The sequence below is a fragment of the Capronia epimyces genome (assembly GCF_000585565.1).
Source record: "Capronia epimyces CBS 606.96 chromosome Unknown aczIQ-supercont1.6, whole genome shotgun sequence".
Lineage (NCBI taxonomy): Eukaryota > Fungi > Ascomycota > Eurotiomycetes > Chaetothyriales > Herpotrichiellaceae > Capronia > Capronia epimyces.
This window is the reverse complement of record NW_006912909.1, coordinates 1,404,148-1,432,008: the sequence shown is the minus strand read 5'-3', so window position 1 is coordinate 1,432,008 and position 27,861 is coordinate 1,404,148. Positions and strand designations below refer to the sequence as shown.

Below are 27,861 nucleotides of genomic sequence, written 5' to 3'. Positions count from 1 at the left end.
TGTCCGTTCATCTATCTACATGCCTTATTTTCCATGATATTGTGACTTTTCAGAAATACTTGAGACTTGATAGTCTTGTCCCAGGCCGCAGCCTGCGGCAGGCAGTATCCATGGCACGCAACGACCGCGAGACAAAGACCGACCTTGTCACACGTATCTGCGAGATCTGCTTTGAGGAGAAGCCCCAGCTCGACGATTTTCCATCCTTTCATCGATGTTACCACCCGCCAGCCACCTGCTTGTTGTGCATCCTCAGACATCTACGTTGGCGGATGAGGCTGATGCCGGATTGCAGCACAATTACCTGTCCGTCCTGTGGAATTCCCATACCAATGTCCGAGCTGAAGGCGGCTCTGGGAGAGAAGGTGTGCCGGCACGTCGAGGAGTGGCTCCAGAATGCACGGGTCTGGCATCTGGGCACCTGGCAAAGCTGCCCGAAGCCCGACTGCGGTCATTCAGGCAAGGTGTATCATGGATCACTAGCCAGGTTGAAATGCCCAAAGTGTGGCACAAAAAGCTGCTTCCGACATCAGGTTCTCTGGCACAGGAACGCCACCTGCCGGCAGTATGACGCCCAGATGCCGCCGGAAGAAAAAGAACATTTGCAGTTTCTCTATCAGATGACGAGGAAGTGTCCGGCATGCCACATGCGAGCGTCAAAACCCGAGCACTGCGATATAGGTCAATGTGAGTGTGAGGGTAGCCAACTTTGACGGTGATCTTTCGCTGATAAAGTAAGGCTGGTATTGTAGGACTTGGTGGAACTGGAGGGACAAAACCATCGTGCACCCGCACTTCACAGAACCTGGGCTGCTCAGACATCAACTTGCTAAGATGTGGGGCCAGAGATGGTTTAGGAGTTCTCCTAGCCACCATGGTGACACAAACGACTCGATGTCACGGCAGTCAAGCATCTGGTTTCCCTCTTTCGTTCCAAATGGACGGACTAAGCCCGACGAGGATGATCAAGCCAACAGCAACTATGTAAGAAGCTGGCACGATGACACAGCCTCTGGCAGCGTATTCGGTAACGCATTCACTCTCACTGGCATGAGTGAGTTGCTTCCTGCTCGGATGAGCCTCATGCAAAGATTACGGGGAGCATTCGTGCGCGATGGGATTACGCACTGGCTCGAATATTGCAATCAAGCATGGAGCTTGCGGAGTCTCCTAGCCAGAAGCGCGGATTTGCTCCGTACCGAAGATCGATATTTAAGGCATGTCGACTGTGCCTATGCCGGGTCACTGCGGTTGAAATTGACTGCGAAACATGTCGGCTTGGTTGATGCTCTCGGTGACGACGGAATTCAGCCCGCCGGAGCAGGAGTCGAACAATGGTTGGACAACGTCTATCCAGTAGATGGCGGGGCTGGCTTCGCACGGGGAGAAGACACTCAATGGGTGCGAGTCGAAGTACCATGGGCACAACGTGATCACAATGGGAACTAGGTGTTTACCTTTTACCCCAGTTCGCTCCCTCTGGACGACACGCAGGCCATACCCATCAGGCAGGAGGAAAAGACGGCGCAGGTTGAAGCCGATAGATTGCCGGGGGTTGATATATCAGATGAGTGTTCAGCAGGAGCATTTTGGACGGGATAGATATTGAATGATGGACATTAATTGGATGGCCGAATGTACAGTATGTGCCGTAGCTTAGTGTGTAAGTATATGGAGTATCCGTACACAACGAGTCAACACTCACGAGGCTGAGGCCGCGGATAAAGGGGCTTAAGGGGCACCAGGGGCTTAGGGGCTGCTGAGTCATGCCAGCCACCGCAGCCACCGGCAGTCACCGCAGCCACCGCAGTCACCCGCAGTCCCCGTCACTCCACGGCTAATTATCAATTCATTTTAATTATTATGCATCTGACCTGTGCGCTGGACTGTGAATATTTTTGGCGCGCTTCTCGAGTCCACTCGACCATCACAACACAACACCACCCCAGTCTTTGTCCTTTCCATCGACTGCCTCACTGCCTCGTCCTCGTTGAATCTGGCACTGCCCCCAGCTTGTTTATCACCCTGCAGGTGACCATCTTGCTTTATATATCATCCGATCGTCCTGCGAATACTGGCACGTCTCGGCTCCAATTACATTTCGCTTCCCCATTCAATCAGATACCTCGACTATCGGAACAACCTCTTCGCTCCGCCCAAGAACATCCTTGTCTGCTTCAGTCCTCGTTCGCATCTCTACCTGCACTACCATGGCCTCTACTCGTCCTCGAACGGCGGCGGCGGCTGACGCCTCCAAGAAAACAACAAAGACCACCACCGTCGCCAAAGCTGCCAAAGCTACTAAGACTGCGGAAGCAACAAAGCCAAAAGCCCCCGCAAGGCGTCTGGGAACCGGAGTCATCACTGTCACTCCTTCAGAACATCACCCTAGACCCAAAATCCACAAGCGCAAGGCCGAAGATGAGGTCGAGGACAGTCCCAAAGCCAACGGCATCAAAAGAGTCAAGCCCCAGACCGTGGTCCCTTCTCCGGAGCCGGTGAAGGGAAAGGCGGTAACGAAGAAGACCACAACGGCCAAGAAGACCAAGGCGAAGGCAGAACTGAACCACGCTCCCACCGATAAGCTGAATGTCTACGTTTTCGGAGAAGGGTCTTCGGGAGAACTGGGACTAGGAAGCGCAAAGGGCCAAACCGAAGTGAAGAGACCACGCTACAATCCAAACCTGAGCCCGGACACGGTTGGCATCGTTGGCCTGTCGGTCGGTGGAATGCATACTGCTGCTCTGACACATGACAACAAGATCTTGACCTGGGGCGTCAACGATCAAGGCGCCCTCGGGCGAGACACTACTTGGGACGGCGGTCTTCGGGACATGGACGATGATGCCGGGAGTGACAGTGACTCTGACAGCGGGTCTGAGACGGCAGTCAATCCAAAGGAGTCGACACCCAGCGAAGTGGACTTGGCTGGCGTTCCTGAAGGAGTCGTCTTCACTCAAATTGCCTGCACTGATAGCGCCACCTTCGCCCTGACTAGTGAGGGTGAAGTTTATGGATGGGGCACCTTCCGATCGAATGAGGGAATATTCGGCTTTGACCCATCTACGCTGATTCAACTGCGGCCAAAGCTGATCAAAGGCCTCAAAAACATCATCCAATTGGCCACCGGAGCGAACCACGTCCTCGCTCTCCAAAGCAACGGTATTGTGTATGGATGGGGTTCGGGACAACAGAATCAACTAGGGCGCAGGATTCTGGAACGACGAGCAACGAACAGTTTAATACCGATGCCTATTGGCCTCCCGAAGAAAATCATCCACGTCGGAGCTGGGGCATACAACTCGTTTGGGGTCCGTGACAACGGCGACGTTTATTCATGGGGACTGAACAATTTTGGTCAAACTGGTATCCCGAAAGAGTTTGATGAGACTGGAGCCAGCAAGAGCTCTGACGTCCACCACCCCATTGTCATCGAAAGTCTTCACGGCAAAGGGAGAGTCACCTGCATCCACGGTGGGGCCCACCATACCGTTGCCGTGACCGATAAAGGCGAGCTGTTGGTCTGGGGCCGACTTGACGGCAGTCAACTAGGCTTGAAAGTGTCAGACCTGCCACAGGACGACGTCGTGCGTGATTCTGCCGGCCATCCTCGAATTCTCACTGTGCCAACGCAAATCCCCAATATCGATGCTGTCTATGCCGCTGCTGGCTCCGACCATGGTATTGCCATTGACAAGAATGGAAAGGCATACTCATGGGGATTCAGCACCACCTATCAGACCGGTCAAGGCACCGACGAAGATGTCGAGGTTGCAACCCTCATTGACAACACGGCAGTCCGGGACAAGAAACTTGTTTGGGCTGGCGCAGGTGGCCAATTCAGCGTTCTCGCGGGCCTTCCAACTCCGGTGGTCAATGGCGTTAACGGCATCAACGGACATGCCTGAATCCGGCTGACTTCAGGTTCACAAGGCAACGGCGAGACGAAGTGGTTGCAACATTGGAGATAGACGTCAATCATTGGTTCTGGAAAAGGAAAAAGAACAAGGGAAAGAAAGGGTGACGGGACCGAACCTCTGATTCAGGAGCCAGGAGGGTTCAAAAAGCTGTGTGTTGTTAGATCATGAGTTACAACTTGTACAAACCTAATTTTTCGACGGTGGTGTTGGTGTAGGGTCCAAGTTCTGGTCTGGCGTGGGATGGGAGGCTTGCCATGAGCTACATATATGTACATGCGGAGGCGAGACGGTCCAGGAGGGATTCATATTCAATGCCAAGTTGGTCTGTGGATTGAGGGATAAGGATCATGGATGACAGTGCAACGCTCGTTCATGTTCATGCCAGGCGGATTGGTGAAATTGTATCTTGGGCTGAGCTGGAGCTGGTGATGATGGCGTTCTGATGTGCTGTTCCCAGGCCGATTGAACACGAAGGCAGAGCAGGGCAGAGCAGGGCAATGCAGAGCACGGTAATTAAAACCAAGTTACTACCATTATACAAGAATGAACCGAACGAAATGGGGTTTCGTGCTGCGCGAAGCTATCTACCGATTCCACTATCTACAGACCGTCAGTTCCATCGTCGCCGTCGTCGCCGTCGTCGTCGGTACATCTCCGTGCTAAGCCCGTAACCTAGTTTGCTTGCCTGCGCCCTGCGGCATCCCGTCCACCGTCCACCGTTCACCCTCCCCGCTCCTTGACGGTACATACAACAACCCACTTACTAATTAGTACCAGTACGAGTACCTCGGACCAACTCAACATCTAATAAGGTGACGGACGACCTGAGGGTACATGACATACAGCAGACATACAGCTAACCAGCTACAGTACACGAGGTAGCTGAGTTCGACATCAACACCACCACTACCACCACTACCACTACTACCACTACTACCACTACTACCACTACTACCACTACTACCACCATGTCCGGATCCCAGTCCGAGTCCGCGTCCGAGTCCGCGTCCGTGTCGGGCCCTCCGGTGCCCTTCTCGTCGCTGCCTCTGTCGAAAGAGCCAGCGGCAGCGCGGCTCAACGCATGGGGTGCGTACGGGGGTCGGGACGAACTGGGCTTCCTGAACCGGCAGACGGCGTCGACGGTGGCGGCGGCGGCGGCGTCGGAGATCCGCATGGGGGTGCGGGTGACGGTGGACGCGCCGCTGGACTTCCTGGGGACGAAGCCGCTGTTCGGGCGGCAGGCGTTTCACAAGGAAGTGTACCAGAAGGCGCCGCGGGTGGTGCACGACGACACGTGGAGCTTCAACACGCAGGGGTCGTCGCAGTGGGACGGCCTGCGCCACTTTGGCTACCAGGCCGCGCAGCGGTTCTACAACGACACGACGCTCGACGACATCGCCGGCACCAGCGCCAGCGGGCAGACGAACCCGCACGTGCTGGGCATCCACAACGCCGTCCAGCACGGCGGCATCATGGGCCGGGCCATCCTGGTCGATTTCCGCCGCTGGCTGGACGAAGGGCCCGGTAAGGAGATTGTCAAGCGCGACGCTGAGGTGGGCTTCGACAACTTCCGCTCCAGCGCCATCAAGCTCGACTGGATCCTCCAGACGCTCAAGTGGCAGGACAACACGACGCCGCGGTTCGGCGACGTCTTGATCGTCCGCTCCGGCTGGTTCCCCGCGTACCGCGCCCTGCTGGCCAACGACCCGGCCGAGCTGGACCGCATCGCCAACATGAAGCCGCCGGCCTTCGGCGGCGTCGAGCAGTCCGACGACGTGCTGCGCTGGATCTGGGACCACTTCTCCGCCGTCGCCTCCGACCACCCGTCCTTCGAGCGCTGGCCCTCCCCCTTCGACTGGAGTCTGCACGAGGTCCTGCTGGCCGGCTGGGGCTGCAATATCGGCGAACTGCTCGACCTAGAGGCTCTCAGTCAGGAGTGTGTGCGCCAGAACCGCTGGTCTTTCTTCCTCGCTAGTGTGCCGTGCTATGTGCCCGGCGGCGTCGCCAGTCCTGTGAACGGCGTCGCCATTTTCTAGACGAAGAGAAGCGCGGAGAAATGAATCCATTCCAAATCACTCTCTACTGCAGAGTAATGAGAATCCCGGCCGCCATGGAACAGGCAGGGCAAGGGCATGGGCTTGAGCATGAGCCCGTATGGATATTGGGTTTGGCCTTGGGCAGGTATCAGGCCGCAAAGGAAAAGGGGGGGAAAGCCAAATGCATGATAACGCCATGATCCGGCTGAAACACTCACGGATGGTTACGGATCTTCATAGCCTTCTCGACGCGTCAAACAACAAACATCACACCATATGCTCATCGAATCTGGCGATATAGGTGGTGAGATGCCGGCTTCCGTATGCATATGACAGATAGAACGCTGCAGAATGGTGCATTATTCACATCACGGACTCAAGACTGAGGCTTTGCATTGATTGTTCATTATTCAAGACGTCTCTTGTTTGTATTGTGTGTGTTTATCAACTACCTATCCCGGGTTGATTCCACGGCGCCGCATGTGAAGCTCCAAGCTTGGGTACGCTTCCAATAGAAAATATCAATATCACTTCCTAATGTTACAGGGTGTAGAGCGCCGGCAGAGGCCGTGTGCGCTGATAATGTCAGTCTGGTGTCCAGCCATCGACCCATCCTTGCGCTATGCTGAAAATGATTGAAAATTCCTGAAAGGTGTTGTCATTGATGACGCAGGCAGATGATGCTGAAATAAGAAGAAGCCGATCCTAAGCTGAAAGGCCGACCAAAGGCTCAATGACAGTTGAAAAGAGAACGAGATTCGTAGAGGTGGCGGACTATGTCTGATGCCACATGTGAATTGTAGCTGCTCAGACCACACAATGCAGCCAGGCTCAGCAGACAGATATGGCCACCAGGTGACGTAACTCGTAACTTGTAACTCGATCCTGGTGTAAGTCGCGAGGCAAAGCCGAAAGTAGATTTCCGCTGTGTGTTCCAGGTCTCCCGGACACTACGGTCGGTTGGATATGGACTTTCCGCCGAGTGCTTGAGGTCTTTTCGACCATGATGTTTGTTCCGGGCCGAGCGCCATCCGGTGTCCGTCGTCAATGGTGGTGCATGATTTCATAACAAGAATGTTTCGGTCTTTAATGATTAATTCCAAACGCCGTCCTCAGCCAGTTTGGTGGCTGTCCAATCCTCTGCGCCGAAAATAGGAATCAGACGGGCGACCAAAAGATACAAGGTATCAAGAAGGGTTGTTTTGCTTTGTAAAAAGCCATGTTCAACGTCTTCTTTCCACCCAATCCATCAGCATGCGATGTTTTTGGTCTTCGTAGCTGTACGCGCATGTCTTAGGCCTCGCCGCCCTCAGGATATGGGGCACTGAGCCGTGTTCGAAGGTCATGCCGAAGTTGGACTCGGACTGGCCCTTGTAGAGATCGGCTGCAGGGGTGGTAGGACGCTGGACTGCATCTTTGCCTGGGGCAAGCATTGTCCGACCTGATGCGTCAATCGCGGTAGGAGAATGAAAGCGCGAATGAGGGCTAGCTAGACGTTGGCGAAGCGATTCAGCCCAGCTATGGTGTGTTGGGGAGCGACCGCCAGAGCGAGATTCGGACCGAGAATGAGAGGGCGATTGTTTCTTTGGCGAGCCCCGTCTTGAGTCCTCATCTTCAGCGGCGGTCTGGGTGGCCTGGGTGACCATTTCTGTGGCTGCCTCTGCCACGGCCGGCGCTGTTGTTGGCTGACCTGCTTGCTCGCCCGCAGTTCTCTGGGGCTGAGTCTGGAAATATTCGCCTGCGTTATCCAACTCGACCGTTTGTAGCCCTGGTGTGCTAACTAGGATCGGAATCTCGACCATTGATTACGTGAGGTGTGTTGTGTGAAGTGTAGGTTGCTGTTGGTATTGATGTGTAGAGCGATATCTGGCTTTATAGATGCTAGAAGTTTGTTAATCTGGGGAACAGAAGCTTAATGGCTGCCACCCGGGTATTGTATTATTTATACATGGCCAAGGGAGAGAGGGTACAGCTGAGGCTGTGCAATTGTTGTGCAATTTGTTGTGGAGATGAGGGTGAAATGTGTGGCAATTACCTCCGGGAAGGCTAGGGACATTGCTGGATGGATCGAGTCGAGTCGAATCAAACAGACTCATGGCCCCAACCCTTATGTAACAAGTCCCCTGCCTGCGGCATATTGGTCCCAAGACCGGGTTGCGGAAGTCCAAGGCGGCCGGCAGCGGCGGGGAGGGACTCTTCACCGCAGGGAGGCGTGTCTGATAGGATGTCGACCGGGCCCAGCGGCACTATCTATCAGATGATGGTGAATAAAAGCGAGCACAAATCATGCTCCAGCAAAATGTAGGGGTGGATCAGAAGAAGTCGATCACCTCGTCGTAAATCTGGGGTAGCAGGGCAGCTGGTCGTTGATCTGACCATGAATATCGGTAAGGGAAAAATGGCGCAAGACACAAAGGCCGGTCACGGTTGGAGCGGTCGAGAACGAGAACGACAGGGATGAAGGCAGGGATGAAGGCGAGCTGGCAGCCTGCGACTTTGGAAGTGGAAGTCCGTGAGGTGGCATGATGGCTGGTGACAATACCATACCAGAGGCCCGCGTGAGAAGGACGCTCAAATACCTCAATACGCCGAATACTGCCGTCTGACCGTCACCCGACTCACAGGCACCGGCAAGCCCCTCCCGCAGGCGGGTACAGCATCATGCCACTCACTCCTGCACCTGCGACAACTCCCGATCAGACCCCAACAAACACGGCATCTCGATACATGCCACCAGCCCAACCACCGCCTCCGTAATCAGCTCACGACGATAACGAACCCGGGGCTGGCCATGATGGAAGCACATTGTGTTGTTGGGCCTGTACGGCATAAAAGGACTGACCAGACACGTCTACGATCGAAGAGACAGAATTCCCCATCACTCAGACAGTTCCTCCACTGCAAAGGACCAAAGTCCATACACACACAGCCTACACAACATTGCCAGACCTTCTTCACAGAGGGCCTAACCAACAAGTATCCACATAGCATCACTTGAATCAAGATGATGTCCCAGACTGCACCTGTAAGTCAACCTTCGCCGAGGAGAGAGACTCCGCTCGTTGTCCACTACTATTGCTAACCATTGCCCTCTTTTCCAGCCGACTGAGACCCACAAGCCAGGCGAAGAGCGTCCCGCTGGCATGAAAGACAACGCGTTCGTGGCGTTTTACAACGATTACGATCTCAGCGAGTTGCTATACAGGAACCCCGTGTTCGAGTCGGGCTTTTTGCCCCTCGATCCCGAGGACGAGCAACAGGCTCATTCACACGCCAAAGTTCGGCCTGCAGAGACATCCAACACTGGCACGACGCCGCCTCCTGCGGCAGCCGGAAAACAGGCCGCTCAGCCAAAATCGGCCATGAAGACCGCCCCGCAAAGCTCCAACAAAACCCGAGGCGTCGAGCGAAGACCCAGTTTCATCGAGGTCTCGATGCCTAAGATGCACGAGCATGAACTCGCACATCACGGCCCACACGCCCGCAGACGGCACTCCTCCGAGTCACATGTGCCCATGAGCTGGTGGCCCGAGGACGAAATGTTGGCCCAGATCAAGTGGGTGGAGCGAGATTGCGGCTCTGCCGACGAGGAGGAAGATCTCGTGGAAGAGGAAATGTGGGTTGACACATTCTACGAATGACGGAACATTTGACAAAGCAACACGGTTTATACTTTTGCTGCAACGACTTAACGACTTTATTCTCGATTATCACGTTCACCAGGCCGGTTGGGACTGGGGAGGGGTGCGTCGGAAACGAAACCAAAGATCCGCGGGCAGTTGCAAGCCTGTGATGTACAATATTTCTCCGCTCTGACGTGAGGCTGGGCCCTGTCAGGGGTAAACGATCTAATCAAAGAAGATGTTTTCTAAAAGACAAAAAGGACCTTTAAACTACTAGTACTCGCTGGGACAGAAGTCACACGTTGTAATCTAGTGCCAGATAGTGCTCTTGTGCAATCACCTCGAGGTTTTCTAGACGAACTGCCTCGGAATAGCTTTGTTCACCACAAACAATAGCAATAATGAACAGTCTCGCTTCCTTTCCTAGCCAAGGCCAAGGGCGACATCGCCAGCAAGGAAGTGAAACCAGTGATGCGTTAACCAATCCGCCGTAGCATATAGAAATATCAGAAGGAAGCCATCAATGGCTCCTGATAATAGTAAGATCGAGAGTCTGTCGTGACGAGATTTTTATCCTTCCTGTGTTAAGATTGGGATATATACTACGGCGGTAATGACCGTCCCGTCCGAGCCTCAAGAAACAACGACCATCCCGTCCTCGGACCGCATCGAACGTAGAAACGAGCGGCAACAGCAGACTGCCAACAAGGCCACTCCCATCCTTCAACCATCGCAAGGCGATGACTCCTTCACCGGCTTCAATTAGTCTCCTCGTTCAAGTCTTGATGGTAACATGCAGAGGCTCGGTGTGCTCCTCGTGCAGCTTGGGTACCACGATCCTCAACAACCCAGCGTCGAGCTTGGCGTGGGTGTTGTCCCGATCCAAGTCGACGGGGAAGTTGAATCCGCGCATCTGCCCGCCGATCTGTCGCTCATGGACAGTGAGGTGAGGCTCCTTCTTCACCGTCGCCAGAGGAGGCGCAGCGGTCGCTGTCGGTTCCTGCTGTTCCTGCTGCTGTGGATCAGCAGCAGGCGGCGTAGTGTCGGCTTCTTTCTTGGCCGGCTCGGAAGCAGGACCAACAATGGGGATATCAAAGAGCTCAGACTCCGGGATCTCGGGTCGAACGATCTTGCTGGTGACCAGTAGGGTACGCATGGAGGTCCAGCGCAGATGTAGCTGCGACTTGTCCGAGATCCCCGGCAACTCGACTTCGATGTAGAAGTTGAACCGGGTCTCTCTCAAATCGGCCTTTGGGATGTGGATCTCTTGGTCTTTGTCGTGCAACAGCCGGTGCGCCTTGTGCGCAAGGTATGGCAGCGGGATATGCGGCAGGTGTTGCCCCTTTTCGGGGTATGTGTGCGGCACATACGTCGTTGGGTATGGCTCGACCTCTGGGTATGTGTAGAGGAACGCCATTGGCATATACTCGGTCAATGTGCTGTGAGGTTGTTGTTGTTGTGGGTTGCCTTGATCAAGACTTGTTCCCCGATAGTTTAATGCTAGCCTCGTCTTGCAACTTGGTCTTCAAGTTTGGTGTGGTGGTTTCGTTGTGGAGCTCAATCGGGGACCCTCGAGGGCGTGCCGTCGTATTTGTCTTGAACTTCCTCTGCTCCCGAGACAAAGTCGACTCGACGCGAGCATCTGGGCGGTCGGGCCATTGTCGCCAAAGGCAGCTCGTTGCGTAGCCCTGTCGTGTTTGTTGACGCCAGACGAGGCGAGATCGTTCTCACAAAGGGGTCACGGGGGACGTTGGGCCATCTCAAGGTCATGCCATGTGCATTAACCTAGTAATGCAGTATACGGTGCATTCGGCAGATGCCGTGATGTGGTCGCGACGGTCGATGTGTTGTAGATCGCGTAGATCGTGGAGTGATGTTGGACCGTATTTTTCATTAGCATGCGTCGTCAGCGGCTGGGCTAAGGGGCTCGCCTAAGAGGCTCAGAGCCTAGAGCCCGAGAAGCCCCTAAGCCCCTTAGCCCTACGTAGAACCCCCAGCCAAGAGAAGTTTCCCGGCAGCAGCAGAAGGTTCCAGCCCCGGAAGCCCTAGACCTGGGCGCCCATCCACAGCACTAGTAATAGTAACTTAGTGGCTGTGTCAGGTACGTAACAGTGCCCAGGCGTTGGCTCCAAGTCACGGTATCTGTACTCCCACGCAGGCCCAATAAGCACGGGCCCCAGAAGTCCCTGAACCTCGTTGTTTTACTGCTCTTTTCGTTGGGACCTCGGGCGCTACAGGCCCCCCAAGCCCCCTACAGGCTATTAGCACTTGGGGCTCATCGGGCCACGGCGGCATCATTCCACTATTATCAGGTACCACTTAGGATGTGGCCGGTTACGGTACCTGGTAGCAATGGGCGCAGCTGGATCCAATACCACTCTGTACGCAAGACAACATAGCTCCCTGGATTCTGCAACGGTATAAATCTCAAGGTTGTACACGGTCAATCGATGTCTTTTCTTTTCCTTCTCCAAGCAACAAAACACATCAAGTCTATAAGACACATTACTGAAGAGTTCAAGAGACTCACCAACACATCACTCCTCCACACATTCGCTACATCTACCAACCACTACTTCTAGTAGCACTTCCACCACCAACACCGCAAAGATGATGCGAACAACAATTCCAAGAGCCTGTATGACTAGGATCCGAACACCAGCCTTTTGTCAGTCATTTGTGACATCACGGCCATGGATGAGCGAAGGAGATACAGGCGCCGTGCGGGCCGGCGGAGTTGCATCAGGGTAAGGAACCATGTCTCTACGTCTGTCTTGGGATCAAATTACTGACACTTCATTGTACAGCGACTCATTCAACCGCCGCGAACAAGCATTGGAGAACGTATACTTCAGACAGCACGAGCTTGATAAGTAAGTCAAATTCCCCTATAGGCGCCTGGCGCTGCAACATCAAGTGAATCGATAAATGCTGACTTGTGGCCGTTTAGCATCAAGAAAATGAAAGAAAAGCTCGCCGCTCAGCGGAAACACCTGGACGAGGTCGAGAGCCATCTCATCGAGATGGAGCAAGCTGCCTCACAGAGAGCGGCTGCTGAGCCAGAGAATACTCAATGACTCCTCCAAAGCAAATTGTAACGACCTAATGAATCCAGAGTTTGAATGTGGGCGTCTTAGACATTATAGACGGGAAGGCGTAGGCACCAAAGCCTACGGATGGGATTCAAACTCATCAAAACCATCAACAACATCAACACCTAATAATGGGACGGCCGACTGTCTACATTTTATGCACCTCCCTGGTCGTTATCACGACCTCGATAGAGGATCACAGCTGTGAGAAGCTATCTGTCTAAACAGACGTCCGGACATTATTGTGTCCGTGACTTTTAGACGCCTAATCTTAGAGATATGGCACCAAATGGATATGGTATATTTCCATCAACACAACAATAATTCCAGATTTCATACAGTATTGCTCCCAAATCTTCAGATGGGTTTGCAGCTTGCCTACCCCGTAAAGTATGTAAACAAAACTCTCGACTAGGTAGTGCGTTATGCCCCAATCCGTACATCTAGAAAACAAGTAGCCGTGCCTCAAAGCCCCAATAAGGATGGGTGGTGGTGGCAAAGCGTCTTAGCCATGGGAACGGAGCACTGTGCAGAAACAAGACTTCGTTCGAACAAGGGGGAAACGAAGACGGCATTCCCAAAGATCTATCCGTACTCACTCTGTACAAGGTGCCAACGAGGAGAATCCGGGGAAGGCGAAGCATCCAGATCCTGGATCCTGGATCCTGGCCCATGGTGCATCTGCGCACCCATGTTAGGTGCATGTCCTTCGCTTATGTGACAGTCACACCATGTTGCAGAAAAGCGCAAATTACGCCATGGCGTAAAACGCTCATACCGGCAGTACGGTACGAATACCAGGTATTGTACCCTTCAGCTATGGTCGCGGTCACGTTTGCGAAACTGCGCTGATTTTTCAAGGCTGTCATTTGACCCCTTCCACGACCTTCTTTCCCCATATTGTACTCCATACTGTACAGAGTACTCCTCTACTCCCTCCACCATCGATCGACCAAGCTCTCGCTTCAAATCCCGCATCCAATGAGCCATTTGTCCAGTCCTTCCATTTCCTTCTCCTCAAACCTCCTTCTCGCCGAGCAGCCCTGTCATGTCCGGTCTGGTCTGTTCCATCCGTGGTCTGGCCGGAGCGTAGACTGTCTCGGTCGATAACTCTCCACCCAGTCATACCACAGGCTAGGCTCCCTCAGGCCAGCGCTGTGCACGATGACTGAAGATTCTGGCGAGACGGACGACTTGATGCCGTAATGTCTGTGCAGATACGTCAGCTGCAGCTCCAGCTGTTGCATCGTGCAAGCTCATAAGAAGCAGGCCGTGTCCAACCATTGGCAGTTCGAGTAGACAACATCCAACATACACAAACAAACAAAACCTACATACCCTCAGCTATTGTATTAGTTGTTGCAATCACAACAATATCCAATCATCCAAATAAATCACTCTATCAATACCACCCAACAAACCATGGCACTGAACGGCAACGGCGCGCCCGAGGGCGAAAACCTCTACCATGTCGTCTTCACCACAACTCACATCCCCAAAGACGTCAACGGTGAGGTGGAAAAGGTCCGAGTCGTGGGCACCTACACAACTCTAGCCGCCGCCAAAGCAGCGGCACACAGGACATTGTTCGAGGCCGGGTACGAACGGGAATTCTTCGACGACTATGAGACCAATCAGGAAGAATTCATCGCCCACCACGTCAAGAGACGAACAGGTCTTGCCGTGCTGGCCAAGGCCCCTGACAGCACCACCTTCCGCGTCAGCGTGGCCACCACCCCCAACCTCCTGAAGCTGCAGGCTGGTGAGGGCCACAAAGTCCACCAAGACCTGTACTACGTGGTTCAGACCAACGTCCTGTACAGCGAAGACGACACTGGCGAGGCCAGAGAGACCAACGTCGAAGGCACCTTCACATCGTACGAGGAGGCCCGGAAATATGCGTCCCAAGTCCTCTTGGCCCCCGAGGACGGGGTGACGAAAGAGTCGTTTGCAGAGTACGACGAGGCCGGCCCCAATGAGAGGGATTCCGGGTATGGTGAAAATGTGGTGGTGCATGCCGTCGGACAGAACGGCGAGAACTTCTTGGTCAGTGTGCTGAAAGGCCAAGAGCTGGAGTCGGTGAGACTGGCAGAGGCATCCTTGAGAATCCGGGCCACGTAAAGGAGGCGTGAGTACCTGACCTCGGCCTTCTCTCGGGTAGGGTTTCTGGCGGAGTGAAGGCGGACAGCACCCAAATTTGTATTAGTATAATGTCATCGACGAATGTTTAGCTTGAAGCGGTGGAGCAGGAAAGCCCATGACGGCTCTTGCAGAACTGCAAAATCATATGATATCACAATTCAAGACAGACATTATGGACTTTGGGGAGTCAGGGTGTGTGATATCACCGGGACTCACCAGGACTCTGTAGTATCACCAGTAGGACCACCTGTAGATACCACCTGTAGTACCATCGGTGATCAGCTGTATGCATAGGTTACGTATCTAATTACTGTTCGTCAAGTCTCCTGTCGAGGTCAAAGGGGTACTGCTTCGGAACGGCGAAACAATGTTCCAGGCAGGCATCAAACCCGGCAGATCCCGGTGGACGGAGATGCAATCCCTTGCCTGCGCCTGCGCCTGCGCTGCCTCTTGTTCACCTACTAACTACTCTACTAATATCACTTGCTCTCTCTGGCTCCCTGCATGCCTCACACCACTTCTCACAAGACTCTCCATCACAGTTCCTCGCTACTCACTACTCACTACTCACTACACATACTACCTAGTGAAGTAGCGACTCGGCATGGAGCCTAGAACCCTGACATACCTGTTAGGTAATCATCTTTTCTCTTCTTCTATTTGTCACATGGCATCGCCTCCCAACCGAACGCTGGTGGTGATCCGGGGCGTTCCAGGCGCAGCCTCCCTATTGGACCCGTGCCTACTACCTCCTATCTAGGCTTTGGTCTGCCTTGTCGAAGAGCAAATCACGCCTGTGCTTGTGCTTGTGGCCGGTGGTGGCACAATACATACATGTACCTCTCTTATCACATCATTTGTGGCTGAAGAGGCCCTTAGCCTCACAAGATATCTCAGGCCTAAGCCAGCCATGATCAACCTTCAGACATTCAAATGAATTGCCTTGCCATTATCATAAGGCCCGTCATCACCACCGACACACCCTTCCCTTGATACAACTCCACCTCCTTGGTTTGTTGGCCTTATCATGTATATTCCCAGAGAACAGGCGTTCTTGCAACGTCCTGCGCCGCCAATCGCTTTCCCCTCCTATGACCCTCTCTCCCGTGACACGGAGACAGCTTTCTACTACTATTCCAGCCGCGTGGTCGGCACAAACGGGACCGCCGACCCAGAAAACGACGCGAGGGCGATCATTGTATCCGCAGCATTCATTTCCGTGACCGTGACATGTCTCAGCATATTCGCCCTGTTGTTTGGGTAAGCCGTGCCTTGACCGACGAAGACCCTAGGAAATGAAAATTGCACAAGCCTCGCCCTACTGACACCAGGCTACCGCAGGGTTGCGCTGTATAGAAGATGCACCGGCCGAGACGACCAGTCAGACACGTCGTCGGCAACGTCCGAGTCGGCATGGCACATCGACGGAACGGATGTCGTGGCAGACGACGACGTGGCCAAACGACACCGCCAGCGGCTGAAGAAGCTCGACCAGGTCGCGCCCCGCAAGTCGCTGCATGACTGGCGCGCCGAGAAGACCACCAGCCATGTGCAGACGTTCGCAACCGCCTCTCCCAAACTTATCTGATAAGTCAAACCCATGCACCATCCCTTTCCCCCTTGAATCAACATCACTGGGGTCAGTGATACTGCCTACGAAAACTAACATCCCCAGCACCGCTATCTGTCTCGACCTCATTGATGAGAAGGAGCAGGTGCGCGAGTTACAGTGCGGCCACGTCTACCACGCGAGTTGCTTGAACCTTTGGGTCGAGAGGGGCCATCACGACTGTCCGCTCTGCAAGTTCGACATTTTGGGCCTGAAGAAAAAACCCGCAAAAGCCCAGGACGCCGACCTGGAGCGGGGCGAGGCTGCCGAACCCGAACCCGAACACGACGAGCATGACCACAGACACGCACCAGTGTCTAACACTCAAGACGAAGCCGCACCACTACTTGGACCCGAGCATGCTAGAGCCCAAAGATGACGACTGTCCCGAGGCATTCGAGGCTCGAAGGGACCGTCACCCTCGAGGCAGGCCATCCACGTCGAGCATGTCGCACATATATTTCAGACAGGGATCCAACAGCCTCAGTCTCGATCATGTCGCCTCTACCATCCGGAATGCTCTGGCGACAGCTCGAATTCGAGTTCAGCTGATATCACACACAATCCCTGTGGCCATATCCAAGACGTCTGATGACGATTCACTGAGACGGAAGCCCTGAGACCTAGTATCAAAATAGACCGACGTGGAATCCCCCCAGTCTACCCGACTACCAATCGCTGGCGTGGACATGGTCGAAGATTCGTCTCACCGACTGTATGCTTTCAAGTCAGCACCGAGACTTGAACAGATCCGCAGCAAGAGGCAAGGATGTACGCATGGATCTTAGATACATGTTTCGCCACTTTGACACCGGCCCGGAACGACATCTGTCACCTGGGTCCCCTGATCGTCGATCCGATATCCGAGGTTTGAGATGCGGAATGTGCCTAATCTAGACTTAATTTCACGACCGCAACCACACTTAGCAGCGCCATCTCAACACGCTTCCCTGACCAGACCGAAGACAAGATCTCGAGTTGGGTTATGTGGAGGCCAAGGCTGCTGCTGTCGGACAACACCACCGTGTTGTTGGCCAACAACGTCTGTCAGAAGGAAGAATCACCCATGAATGAAACTGAAAATCAGGATAGGCTCTTGCAGGATAGGCTCTCTAATGTCTAGCTAGACGTTCGGGCCCGAACAACAAAGACAGAAAAAAGTCGACTATTATCTCGTGAGACTGGTGTCAGACCCAGTCAGTCAGTCATGCCGACTGCTTAGCAAAGTATCCATGTGATTTCAAACCGGCCAGGAGTTCTTCGACCATGGTTGAAGTATAAGAGCGTTCTTGTCAATCAGCACTTCTTTTCTAAACAACTGCTGGCTCGAGCTAGATGAACCTGAACCTGGTCGCTGACCTGTCACTCCAGTGCTTCGGGCAATAACCATCTAGCTCGGAACAGGTTTTACTGAACACGGCGGCCGGGCCGGTCCTTTTCACTACAGTACAGTCCAGTACCTTAGGTAGTCTCTACTGTCTAGTATCAACGACCCCGGTAGAAGGAAGGGGAGGCCTAAGGAGCCCAGTGGATGATCAATGCTTTTCTCTATCTCCCAACGGAAGGAATCGACTGTCTTCTTCCCCCGTCTGTGGCCGGACTAGGCTACGCTGCGCTGCGCACTGTGTTTCTATAATAATGATGATCAACATCGTCCATCGTCCATCGTCCACCGTCTGAGCTCCCTATCCAAGTCCTCAGCCGGGAGAGCTAGGTGCAGGACGCTTCAGCTTCAGAATCTCCGTTTCTTCCGGTCGAGCAGTTTGTGGGTGCCGCGGACGCTTCACGAGTCGCCAGTAACCTCATCGACCATCTTCCTGAATACCCTCTGTCGTTCACACTGCTCGAGGAAGACGGTATACTTGACTTCCAGGAGGGCCTTGACCGACTTGGTCTTTGTCGGCCGGACGATTTTGCCAGGCTTGCTCATGCGATCCATGATGCTCCAGAGATCCTCCGTCTTACCGGATGGGTCGGCGCTGGCGGCTTTGGCACCCAGCATGGCGGCGCCGTGACAGACGGCAGCATGGACGTAGCGGGGGATCAGCACCGGCATGTCGCAGGCCGTGGCGATCAGGGACATCAGAATGTCATTCTGGCACTGCGAACCGGACATGAAGATGGATGAGATCTTGTGGCCGGCTTCGTTCATGGTCGAAATGATCTGCAGCGTCTGCAGGGCGATGAACTCCATGGTGCCGTAGTAGTATAACGCCATGCCATCGAGCGACTTGTCCGACGACAGCCCCACGACGGAGCCAGACATGGTTGGGTCGGCGACGGGCGACCGGTTGCCGAATAGATCGCCATAGAAGAAGAAGTGGCGGCCCAGATGGCTGATGCTGGGCGCGTTGGCCTTCTCCTTCATATCCTCCAAATGCTGGTTCAGGAAGTCGTAGATGTTGCTTGAACTCGACTCCGAAATGGCCAAGGCCTGCTGGTACGCTGGGTGCGTTTCGAGGACGTGCTTCAGGAGCTCACCGGTCGCCGACTGGCCCCCTTCTGCCATCCAGTAGCCAGGGATAATGCTGTCCCTGTAAGGACCCCAGACTCCGGGAACGAAGACAGGGTCCTTGGACATGACCAGATGGCACGTCGACGTGCCTGCCACTGCGGCCAAACGAGTAAACGCCTGGGACTGGTCGTTGGCGGCCATGGAAGTGTCGAGCTGGTCCGACGACAGATTCACTTTGGCCCCGACGGTACCAATCCAACCTGCATATGCATCAATCACGCCGCTGCCCACAGCAATACCCGCGGGGAGGCCAAGCTCCGCCGCTGCTCGTTCGCAGAGGTGGCCTGCCAATTCACCGGCGGACAGGTACTCGCCATTCTGCAGGAAAAGTCAGTCAAGATCAACCCCACGTAGGATATCAGGCTCACCACCCCGTTGACGCCACCCATGCGCTTGAAATTGTCCTCGGCGAGATCCTCGAGTCCGATCTCCTTGAGGAAGTCTTCCTGCCAACCTTTGACGCTGCCATCTACGCCCACGGGCACGTAGCCCTGTTTACAAACGACCGAGCAGAAACTCCTCTTTTCATTGCCGGTGGCCAAGTGTTCGAGGGCGTCTGTGAGATCATAGAACTTGCAGCGGTCGAAGAGCTCTTTGGGCATGTTGTTCTTGAGCCACAGCACCTTGGGGATTTCCATCTCAATGCTCATGGTCCCGCCCACATACCGGAGCAGGTTGTGCTTGGTGGCATTGATCTTTTTCGTCTCCTCCACAGGCCGGTGGTCCAGCCACAGAACAACATTATGATCATTCCCTGATTGATCAAAGGTCGGGCCTGTCACGGACACGGGCTCGTCGGTGTCATGTGTGAAGACGGCCAGAGAGCAGGTCGCATCGAAGCCGATGCCGCGGATCGAGTGAGTGTCGATGTTGTTCTGGGTGATGGCGCGCTGGACCGATATACAGATGCAACGCCAGATGTCGTTTGTAGATTGTTCCTAAGGTGGAAATGCAGAGGTGAGCACAGAGGCTACCAGGGGTAGTCTACACATGATTCTCAACATACATAGTACCCTGTCTGGGGTTGCCACAGGCCAATGATTTCCGACGCAAGGCCGACAATGTCACCCGCTTCATTGATGATACACGCTCGCGCGCTGCCTGTGCCCACATCAATGCCAATGTAATGGTTCATCTGGACGTGGACTTCATTTCGGGAGTCCACCGAGTTTTGGCGGACGGGCGTGCGCAGGCCGCTGGCCGGGCCAGGTCGAAAGGGCATCGACGCCATTTCGAAGGGAGGAGGGGATGAACTGCTAGCAGCAAGGACCGAAAGGAAGTCTTTAGTAGTCCTAGGAGACAGACACAGACAAAGGGAAAGGGAGGTAGGGGATGGGGAAGGACTAGAAAATCAACATCCCCATGGGATCGACAAGTGCTGAGCGAGGAGATTACCGTACGGTGTGCAGTCTGCACGCACAGTGCACACAGCACACAGCCCAAGAAGCAAAGACACCACTATGTCATCTGAGTCTGAAGATCGACGTGGAGCAGCAAGCCAACACAGTGGGAGCCACAGTCGTCCATTGCCAATGGTCAAGGCCGCCGCCGGGTGGGTGGAAATATGGAACTGCAGCGGTGGAGGAAACCATCTACAACGCCGGATGGCCAGGATGGCCGGCATGGTGGGGGAAAAGGCGCAGTTGGCAACCTTGTCCGCATACCTAGCGAGGGGCAGCGCAGACGTATGTTTCATTCAACAACATTCTGCATGCTACGCAGGCTCCTCACCAAAAGCTCTATGCATGGTCACGTGTAGCTGAATGCCAACTGAGGACATCTCGATGGATATTTGCAGGTTGGTTGACAACTATTCATCTCATTGTTGAAGTTTCCTTGTCAACTTGGCTCGATCAGGACCAGCTTGGTCTTCTCAACATCGCCATATATCAGGCGCGCGCAGTTTCGAACCCCGCCCCATTCTTCTCCAGCCCAACTGTCTGGTCCCGGGAAGCTCGCCGTTGCGGCTCAAAGCTAATATATATACACATAGAAAAAACACATGCTGTGTCCACGTCAAGACTGCCATGGCAGGCCCTAGGCCGCGTGTCCCTTTCCCTTCGAAATCCGATGATCCTGATCCTACAGGTCTGTTCGCCAGACTGCAGTACTGTACCTCAAACTCCATCCTGTAACGCCGTCCTGCCGCTTTCGATTCCAGATTTTGTGCCATCGCGATCCCGCTCATCGAGCGTAGCCTTGTCATCACTGCGTGTCCAAGCCTTGCGAAAGGTCCAAAAAGTGAATTCTATCTGTCCGTGAGAAAAAGCAAAACGGTGCTGACGACGCACATTCGATCGATTATCGTACACGCCCAATCTGGAGTCAGCTCTCACTTGCCCTGGAGTTGCGCAAGCTGAGCGAGAACGTTGGAGACTGCAGAGGGAACGCTGGATGTCTCACTCGTTGAGGGTAAAACATTTTCGTTCGACAGGAGAGGTGAAGGAGGATGCCCACATTCGATCCGCGTTACCAAAGGGTGATACTCGGGTTCGGCATCTTGATGAGCATTTTCACCCACTGGAGCTCCAGAAAGTCCTCCTTGAGCTGATGACTGCTGCACAGTCTCTTCGCTTGATCGCAGATCCTTGACAGCAGTCTCGGGCATTATGGGCGAGGACTCGCCTTGCTCTAGGTCTTTCGTTCGATCTCCGTCGCCGCTGTCTAGGCCACCTTGTATTTGAGACTTCTCCACTGCTGGGGTGGACGCGGCACGTCGACTCATGTAGTCCCCCAGGCTGAGTTTCTTTCTCGCCGGACTTGGCGTCACCACGGAATTGGCCGGTAGCGAGTAATAGCTAGAAACCGCACTCATCAGCACCGGCGATTGGGTGGTATTGGATGTGGTCGAGGCGGGGGTGGTCACGGCGCCAGCCGATACCGACCCCGGGAAAGTAGGCACAGGGGGCAATGTCGTCAACTGTAGGCGAGGGGCCGACGGTGGGGTGAAGGACGGCAGTGTATGCGCTGCTTGCGAAGGCAAAGGGTAAGTGGTCGAGCCCACATTGATCGGGCTGTAGCCGCCCCTGGCCTCTTGCGCAGACGAAGCCGCAGGCCGGTCGTGGGCTTGCTCCAAGTTTGCATCCTTCATCTCGACGTCGTCGGCCGCCGACGTGGAGCCAGGCACGACAACATCGAGGCGATCTGACACGGGAGAAGTTTTGTATCGGCGCTCTTGTTCGTGCCTGGCCCGATCTTCCAACAGCCTTCTAAGCAACCTCTGGGTGGGTGTGCAAAACTTCCTCCTCTTTGGGGGTGGCACAGGCAACTCGGACTCCTCAGGCTCCGTCTGGACCGAAACATTAACATACACAGGTCGTACAACTTTGGGCTCAGATCGATTCGGTCCGTCCGTGGATTTAGCTCGACTCAGGGGTCCTCTGGGCGGTGGAGGAGAGCCCAGGGATGGGTCTGCCGACTTGGTCTGCCGCGCACTCGGTGTGGTCGGCTGCGAGGTAGGTGGAAGGCCCAGTTGCTTGGATACATTCGCACTAGGAGTGTTCAGTGTCGAACCGCCACTTGTACGCTTTTTCTTTCTCTGCTGGCCCTGTTCCTTGTGGTCCTTCTTTTCTTGTTCCCTCTGCGCAAAGGCTCTCTCGGCCATCTGGATCTTGCGTAGTTCCCGGGCGGTAAGGCCAGCGCCCAGCACGGGGTCAGCATCCAGAGCCGCCACATTCACCGGGGTGATATCTCGACTCGGTCCGCCACTGCGCGAGGATTCAGAAGTAGACCGTCGGTCGAAGTGATCATCGTCATCGAGTAACTTCGATTCGCTTCCTGCTCGACTGTTGGTGGCGCGTCCTGTGCTCAAAGGCGAGATGGCAGGTTTGATCTTACTTTTTTTCTTTCTTCCTCCCTTTTCCTTCGGCATTCCCTCTAGAGATTTGGGAGAGAATCTTCGATCGAACCCGGCGAGTAGGCAGGCCGACCCACCATCACAGGCACAGTCGCCAAAATTGGCGAGCACCCGGCTGACCCAGTCGAGGCGTCGACTCTGGGCTTGTTCAGAATCGTCTCGGACAGCGTCCACAGAAAACATTCCTGAATCCAGAAACCATGTGGTGGTGAGTTCTGCCCCGGCCTGAATATCTTTGCTGGCAACAAAGCAATGGTGAGTTTCATCGTCGTCCGAAACAAAGGTCTTCAGGGTCACGTTAGGCCGGCAGGACCGCCGCAAGTAACGAAACCGAGTCCCAGATTTCCTACTATCGATGTAGATGTCCATATGGGGGTGAAAGAACACAAAAGGATCTGGGTGTCTCAGCTCCTGCCACCTGTTCGAGGTATTTTTCTGCTGACAATACTCTTCCAACATGCCTACCTGGCCTCGGACCTCGCCGACGATCTCGTCTTTCTTGACAGACGTTTGTAGCCGTAGGAAGCGCCAAGTAGGGTATTTTCCCTCGTATTCGACATCGGTCTTGGTCATAGTCTCAACTGAGACGTCTGGCCAGGTATTCGGATCAAGCGGCCGATCCGTGCGCACGAAGGGCGATTTAGCTGTAGGTTGTTGTCCGGGGCCATTCACAACCAGAGACGAGTCAGTCCGCCACGCTGACAAGGCGTTAGCAGCTTGAATTGTTTGCTCATTGTCCTTGGCATTGGTGTTTCCTTGATCGCGATCGTACAGCTCGAGAAATTCGGTGGTATAGGTAGGAATGGCCGGGAAACGGAAAAGGTCTTGAGGAGACTTGGAAGGACTAGGGTAGGACTGAGCAGTGGAAGTGGCCCGTTTCCTGGATTCTCCATTTATCGAGACAATGGAGCCGGACGGGCGGTGGTTAGTCTTTGGCTTCTTTGTGGGAGGCCCATCTCTTGTATTGCCCACGGATTCGTGACGATCGAGCGCGTGCCAGCCATTAACCTGCTCAACGATCGCGCTACTCTCTTTGTGCTTCTTCTTTTGACTCTTTGAACTTGGTCTCTTGACTTTGCGGTCACCGCCATCGAGAGCCTCTCGATGTCTCCTCTGCCGATCGGTCGCCTTCTTTGCGTCAAGATCACGGGGGAAACAATCTGCGCAGAAATGCTCCTCTGGCACCTTTTTTCCGTGATAGTAGCATTCGATGTGCTGCCAGGTGTCGCACTTGGGACAGTAGACGGTATTTCCATCATCATCTGCATAGATACATATGCATTTGATGGTGTATTCCTCCTCGTCTTGAAGATTTGTGTCGGAAAGGGAGCCGTTGGGGAAGGGAGAGGCTAGAGAAGGAGCCGCGGTGACCGGATAGTGGTTCGGTATGGGATGCGTGGTGAGGAGGGAGGACTCTGTCATAATCTGACAGAGCACCTCCTCATCGATCGAGTTTTGCGGGTGATTATGTTCAGGATAGTCATAAACTTGTCGGTCGCATGTCGCGCATCGCTAGAGTAAAGCTGTTTCGAGGGCCAGTGGGCACGTTCAAAACATGCTCATGAGGATCGCGTGCGACTAGAAGTGAGGTGTAGAGTCTTGACGGCTTGCAAAAGCGTGTTTTGGCACGTTTTCCAGCGAGAAAGGTCTTTCAAGGAGGTAATCCGCGAAGTCGACGAGAGTGGCCACCTGCGCGCAGAGGACCAAAAAGGTGTCGCAAGAAAAGAAAATAACTCTGAACCGAGTGTATATGGGGGCAAGACGCCTTGAGAGGAAGAATCAAGGCTTCTTTGGCTGTCAAAGGGAGGATTTTCGACGTGGAGAGGTGCTGACTGGTTATGTCGAAGGAGGCGCCAGCAGAAGGGTGGATTGATTAGGCGAGGACAAGAGCCACGAAATGAAGTCGTAGGAGGCGACAAAAGGAGAGAGAATATCCGCCAGGCGTAGAACGATGATTTCGAAAGCGTACAGGAGGAAAAGGGAATCGTTGAAGAGGAGGAGGAGGAGGAGGAGGAGAAGGAGGATGCGATGAATGGCAAGAGAAGATGGAGGGACACAGACAAGGAATTGAACAGACTTCGAACACCCAGCAAGCGACGCAGCGCCAGATGCGGCACCCAAGCCCCCCAAGGACAGAAAGCAGCAAGATGCAACAACAGCGCTGGACTGGCCTGCGCTGCACTGCAGCAGCCAGCAGCCAGCAGCAGCCAACTGGCACTGGCACTGGCACTGGCAGTGGGCAGCCTGGCAGAGAGGGAACAGACCACGGCCAAAGGGCGAATGAGCTACCGGCTAGGGGGCGAAAGGGCGAGTTTTAGTGGCGTACTAGCGAACAAGGCCGGGAAAAGGGCAGTTTGGCAGGCTGCTCAGAGGGAAAAGGGCAGCTCAGGTCACTAGGCTGGGAGGAGAAAGGGCAGAGGGCCCCTAGACCCTTCAACTAGGATCAACTAGGAGCAGGAGCCACTCGAGGAGCCCAGCAGCCAGTCGCCATCCCTGTTTCTCAGTCCAAGTGGCACTACCAGCCCCGAGCGCCAGGATGCCCGTTCGCAACCTCACCAGTAGTCGCGACTGAACTGCCTCGTAGCAGGGCCTAAGGAGCCGCCCGTGGGCCCTAAACTTCGATGCCGGGCATGCCTGTAACATCATTGCACAATGCGCATCACCGATAAATCATCACTTAGGACCTCCCGGCTAGCCTGCAAAGAGCGCTGGTCTGCCCTCGCCGCCCATTCTGTCGCTTCTCTGACTCACCACTGGTAGGTTACTGGTGGGTTTGTTTGTGCTTCGACTTCGCTTTTCCGGCCGAATCCAGCCCGCCACAAATCAATCGTTATTTCCCTCGCCGCCTGCAATCCCCATTCTGTTGTGTGCGCACAGGCCATGCCCTCCTCCTTTCGCATGGCCCATTTCTCCTACTCATCTCCCTCTCTTCGTCCTCTTTCACACTTACACCATGTCTCTTCTTCATCAGTTCTAAAGTCACCTATTCTTCCGATCCGTACGACGGCTACATCATGATGGCCACGACGAAAACAATTGTTTCTATAGACGGGATCGGACACTCGCGCGCATGAGGGCCATCCGCCGGCTGCGGCGTCTGCCTAGATTCCCAGAGCAGGATGAGATTAGGGTGCTGTCGCACCGAGCGGGGTTTGAGACATGAAAGATCCTGCAACAATTCGCTCTTATTTTTGGCCAACCCGCCCTCATCTCGTCACCTACATGCGTTACGTTTCTCCTTATCAATCATTCACTCAATACGATGTACGAAGCTCGCCTACATGGAAGCTTCTGCTGCCGGTCCGACTCGACCTTCTCGATTCCTTCGTCGTACCCCAGCTTACGCTGCTTTCTGAATCTACCGTTGGCCTCTTCCATTGCAATTGACACTGGACCCTTCTACTGTCCTACGCGCTCTCTCTCTCTCTGCTAATATTTCCAGTTCCACCCCTCACCTGGCGAGCAAGCTTGATGTTCTCGAAATCACTCCATCGATAATCCTCTTGCTTGCGTTCGGCCTTGACTCGAGCTACCTCCTTCCCATCCTCGATTTTCCGTGTGTTCTTCTTGCAGGCAGTCTAGTCTGAAGGGATGAGCAGTATGCAGATATCCCTGTATGAATAGATGGAATCGATTTTAGAGCGCAGATGCTTAGGGCCATGGTCATTACTAGATAACGGCCTGAAAACAAAAGAGCGAAGCAGCGGAGGAGTAATTTCGTAGGGGGAATATAAGCGAACTAATATGATATTGTTGGCCTTTGTATCCTTGGCTATTGTTGTTAAATTCCAAAACGTATGATATATCCGTGATATCTCTGAATCTTGCACGCTTCAACTGCTAGGCCTCGTAGCCTTTGAGTCAGATGTATCTCGCGGGCTTGGACCAGGCGAAGAACTAGGACGACAGTGAGGATATAGTAGCGACAGTGAGGTCGATGACTAGACGTGTCTACTTGGTACTCACTGCGCCAATATTAAATATCAAATATCCAAGGTAAAGTTCATATATCAATGTCGATGACAAGGTCTACTCGATACTCATACTAGTACCTTGGATGAGTGGCGGCGATGTTCTGTTCTGCATAATATTATTGTTATTAGTTTGTGTAATTGGATAACTGCCAGTGGTGCACTAGTACATATGTAGACTAGACCACTTCGAACTGCCCAACGTCGGTGACATGAGATATGAGACTCGCGCCTCATGATTTATTATTTGCTTCGTCGACCGTCAGAGTATCCTCCGTACATGTAGGTAAGCCAACTAGCGACATCATGGGGCGAGACGATCATCTTCAAGTTGGTGTAGCTCAGGCACATTACATCGTACAAACTGGAATGCCCGGGAAGAGGAAGAGCTGGGAAATGGGAATTGGGAAATGGAAGAATTGGGAAGAACACTGGAGAGTGATGTGATGTGAGCGACACCAACAGTGGGATCGGGTACAACGACAGTGAGAAACCAGTAACGAAACCAGTCACAAGCATATTGGTCCTCTCCAAGCCGTTGCTCAAGGCAAAGGGAGTCATGGGAAACAGCAACGGTGAGGACATCAACGGCAACGATGGCAACAGCATGACAGCAACGGCAAGGACAGAGACGGCAATGAAGCAGAGGGGAGGATATCAACGGAGAGGATAGCAACGAGGAGGATATCTACGGTAAGGACGGCAACGGCAACGGTGAGGATAGTAACGGGGATGGCATCAATGGTAAGGACAGCAACAGTGAGGACATTGACGGCAAGAACAGCAACAGGAACGGCGAGGATAGCAACGGCAAAGGCAGCAACGGTAAGGAAGCGGCGGGAGGATATTAACGGTGAGAATAGCAACAGTGAGGACATCAACGATAATGGCAGTAACAGCAACAGTGAGGATGGCAATTGGGAGGGCATCAACGATGAGGATGGCAATAGGGAGGGCATCAACGGTAAGGGCGGCAACAGCAACAGTAAGGACGGCAATAAGAACACCAACGACAACACCAACGACAACACCAACGACAACACCAACGACAACACCAACGACAACACCAACGACAACACCAACGACAACACCAACGA

General features: G+C 54.0%; 11 protein-coding genes across 11 annotated transcripts; 7 read left to right on the top strand and 4 right to left on the bottom strand.

Annotated features, from left to right (window-relative positions):
- Nucleotides 1-146: 146 nt before the first annotated feature.
- On the top strand, nt 147-692 carry A1O3_07410 (uncharacterized protein). The gene has a single exon (XM_007737520.1). The coding sequence runs from the start codon at nt 215-217 to the stop codon at nt 569-571; it is 357 nt and encodes a 118-aa protein (XP_007735710.1). The 5' UTR covers nt 147-214; the 3' UTR covers nt 572-692.
- A 1,518-nt stretch (nt 693-2,210) lies between these two features.
- A1O3_07409 (uncharacterized protein) lies at nt 2,211-3,908 on the top strand (the record flags this gene model as incomplete). Its single annotated transcript, XM_007737519.1, has 1 exon — nt 2,211-3,908. The coding sequence occupies one exon, from the start codon at nt 2,211-2,213 to the stop codon at nt 3,906-3,908; it is 1,698 nt and encodes a 565-aa protein (XP_007735709.1).
- Nucleotides 3,909-4,888: 980 nt separating this feature from the next.
- Nucleotides 4,889-5,956, top strand: A1O3_07408 (uncharacterized protein; the record flags this gene model as incomplete). The annotated part of the gene is made up of 1 exon (XM_007737518.1): nt 4,889-5,956. One exon carries the CDS (start codon nt 4,889-4,891, stop codon nt 5,954-5,956), a length of 1,068 nt encoding a protein of 355 aa, XP_007735708.1.
- Nucleotides 5,957-7,179: 1,223 nt separating this feature from the next.
- A1O3_07407 (uncharacterized protein) lies at nt 7,180-7,758 on the bottom strand (the record flags this gene model as incomplete). Its single annotated transcript, XM_007737517.1, has 1 exon — nt 7,180-7,758. One exon carries the CDS (start codon nt 7,756-7,758, stop codon nt 7,180-7,182), a length of 579 nt encoding a protein of 192 aa, XP_007735707.1.
- Nucleotides 7,759-8,963: 1,205 nt separating this feature from the next.
- A1O3_07406 (uncharacterized protein) lies at nt 8,964-9,597 on the top strand (the record flags this gene model as incomplete). The annotated part of the gene is made up of 2 exons (XM_007737516.1): nt 8,964-8,981; nt 9,058-9,597. 2 exons carry the CDS (start codon nt 8,964-8,966, stop codon nt 9,595-9,597), a joined length of 558 nt encoding a protein of 185 aa, XP_007735706.1.
- Nucleotides 9,598-10,354: 757 nt separating this feature from the next.
- Nucleotides 10,355-10,996, bottom strand: A1O3_07405 (uncharacterized protein; the record flags this gene model as incomplete). Its single annotated transcript, XM_007737515.1, has 1 exon — nt 10,355-10,996. The coding sequence occupies one exon, from the start codon at nt 10,994-10,996 to the stop codon at nt 10,355-10,357; it is 642 nt and encodes a 213-aa protein (XP_007735705.1).
- A 1,280-nt stretch (nt 10,997-12,276) lies between these two features.
- On the top strand, nt 12,277-12,656 carry A1O3_07404 (uncharacterized protein; the record flags this gene model as incomplete). The annotated part of the gene is made up of 3 exons (XM_007737514.1): nt 12,277-12,326; nt 12,387-12,452; nt 12,530-12,656. The coding sequence occupies 3 exons, from the start codon at nt 12,277-12,279 to the stop codon at nt 12,654-12,656; spliced, it is 243 nt and encodes an 80-aa protein (XP_007735704.1).
- Nucleotides 12,657-14,093: 1,437 nt separating this feature from the next.
- A1O3_07403 (uncharacterized protein) lies at nt 14,094-14,792 on the top strand (the record flags this gene model as incomplete). The annotated part of the gene is made up of 1 exon (XM_007737513.1): nt 14,094-14,792. One exon carries the CDS (start codon nt 14,094-14,096, stop codon nt 14,790-14,792), a length of 699 nt encoding a protein of 232 aa, XP_007735703.1.
- A 1,048-nt stretch (nt 14,793-15,840) lies between these two features.
- On the top strand, nt 15,841-16,401 carry A1O3_07402 (uncharacterized protein; the record flags this gene model as incomplete). The annotated part of the gene is made up of 2 exons (XM_007737512.1): nt 15,841-16,073; nt 16,155-16,401. 2 exons carry the CDS (start codon nt 15,841-15,843, stop codon nt 16,399-16,401), a joined length of 480 nt encoding a protein of 159 aa, XP_007735702.1.
- A 1,804-nt stretch (nt 16,402-18,205) lies between these two features.
- A1O3_07401 (uncharacterized protein) lies at nt 18,206-20,168 on the bottom strand (the record flags this gene model as incomplete). Its single annotated transcript, XM_007737511.1, has 3 exons — nt 18,206-19,255; nt 19,306-19,875; nt 19,944-20,168. 3 exons carry the CDS (start codon nt 20,166-20,168, stop codon nt 18,206-18,208), a joined length of 1,845 nt encoding a protein of 614 aa, XP_007735701.1.
- A 1,101-nt stretch (nt 20,169-21,269) lies between these two features.
- A1O3_07400 (uncharacterized protein) lies at nt 21,270-24,215 on the bottom strand (the record flags this gene model as incomplete). Its single annotated transcript, XM_007737510.1, has 1 exon — nt 21,270-24,215. One exon carries the CDS (start codon nt 24,213-24,215, stop codon nt 21,270-21,272), a length of 2,946 nt encoding a protein of 981 aa, XP_007735700.1.
- Nucleotides 24,216-27,861: the final 3,646 nt, after the last annotated feature.

Excerpts from the sequence above, each read along its gene's own strand:
- A1O3_07410 (XM_007737520.1), top strand. The coding sequence starts at position 215 with ATGTTACCACCCGCCAGCCACCTGCTTGTTGTGCATCCTCAGACATCT.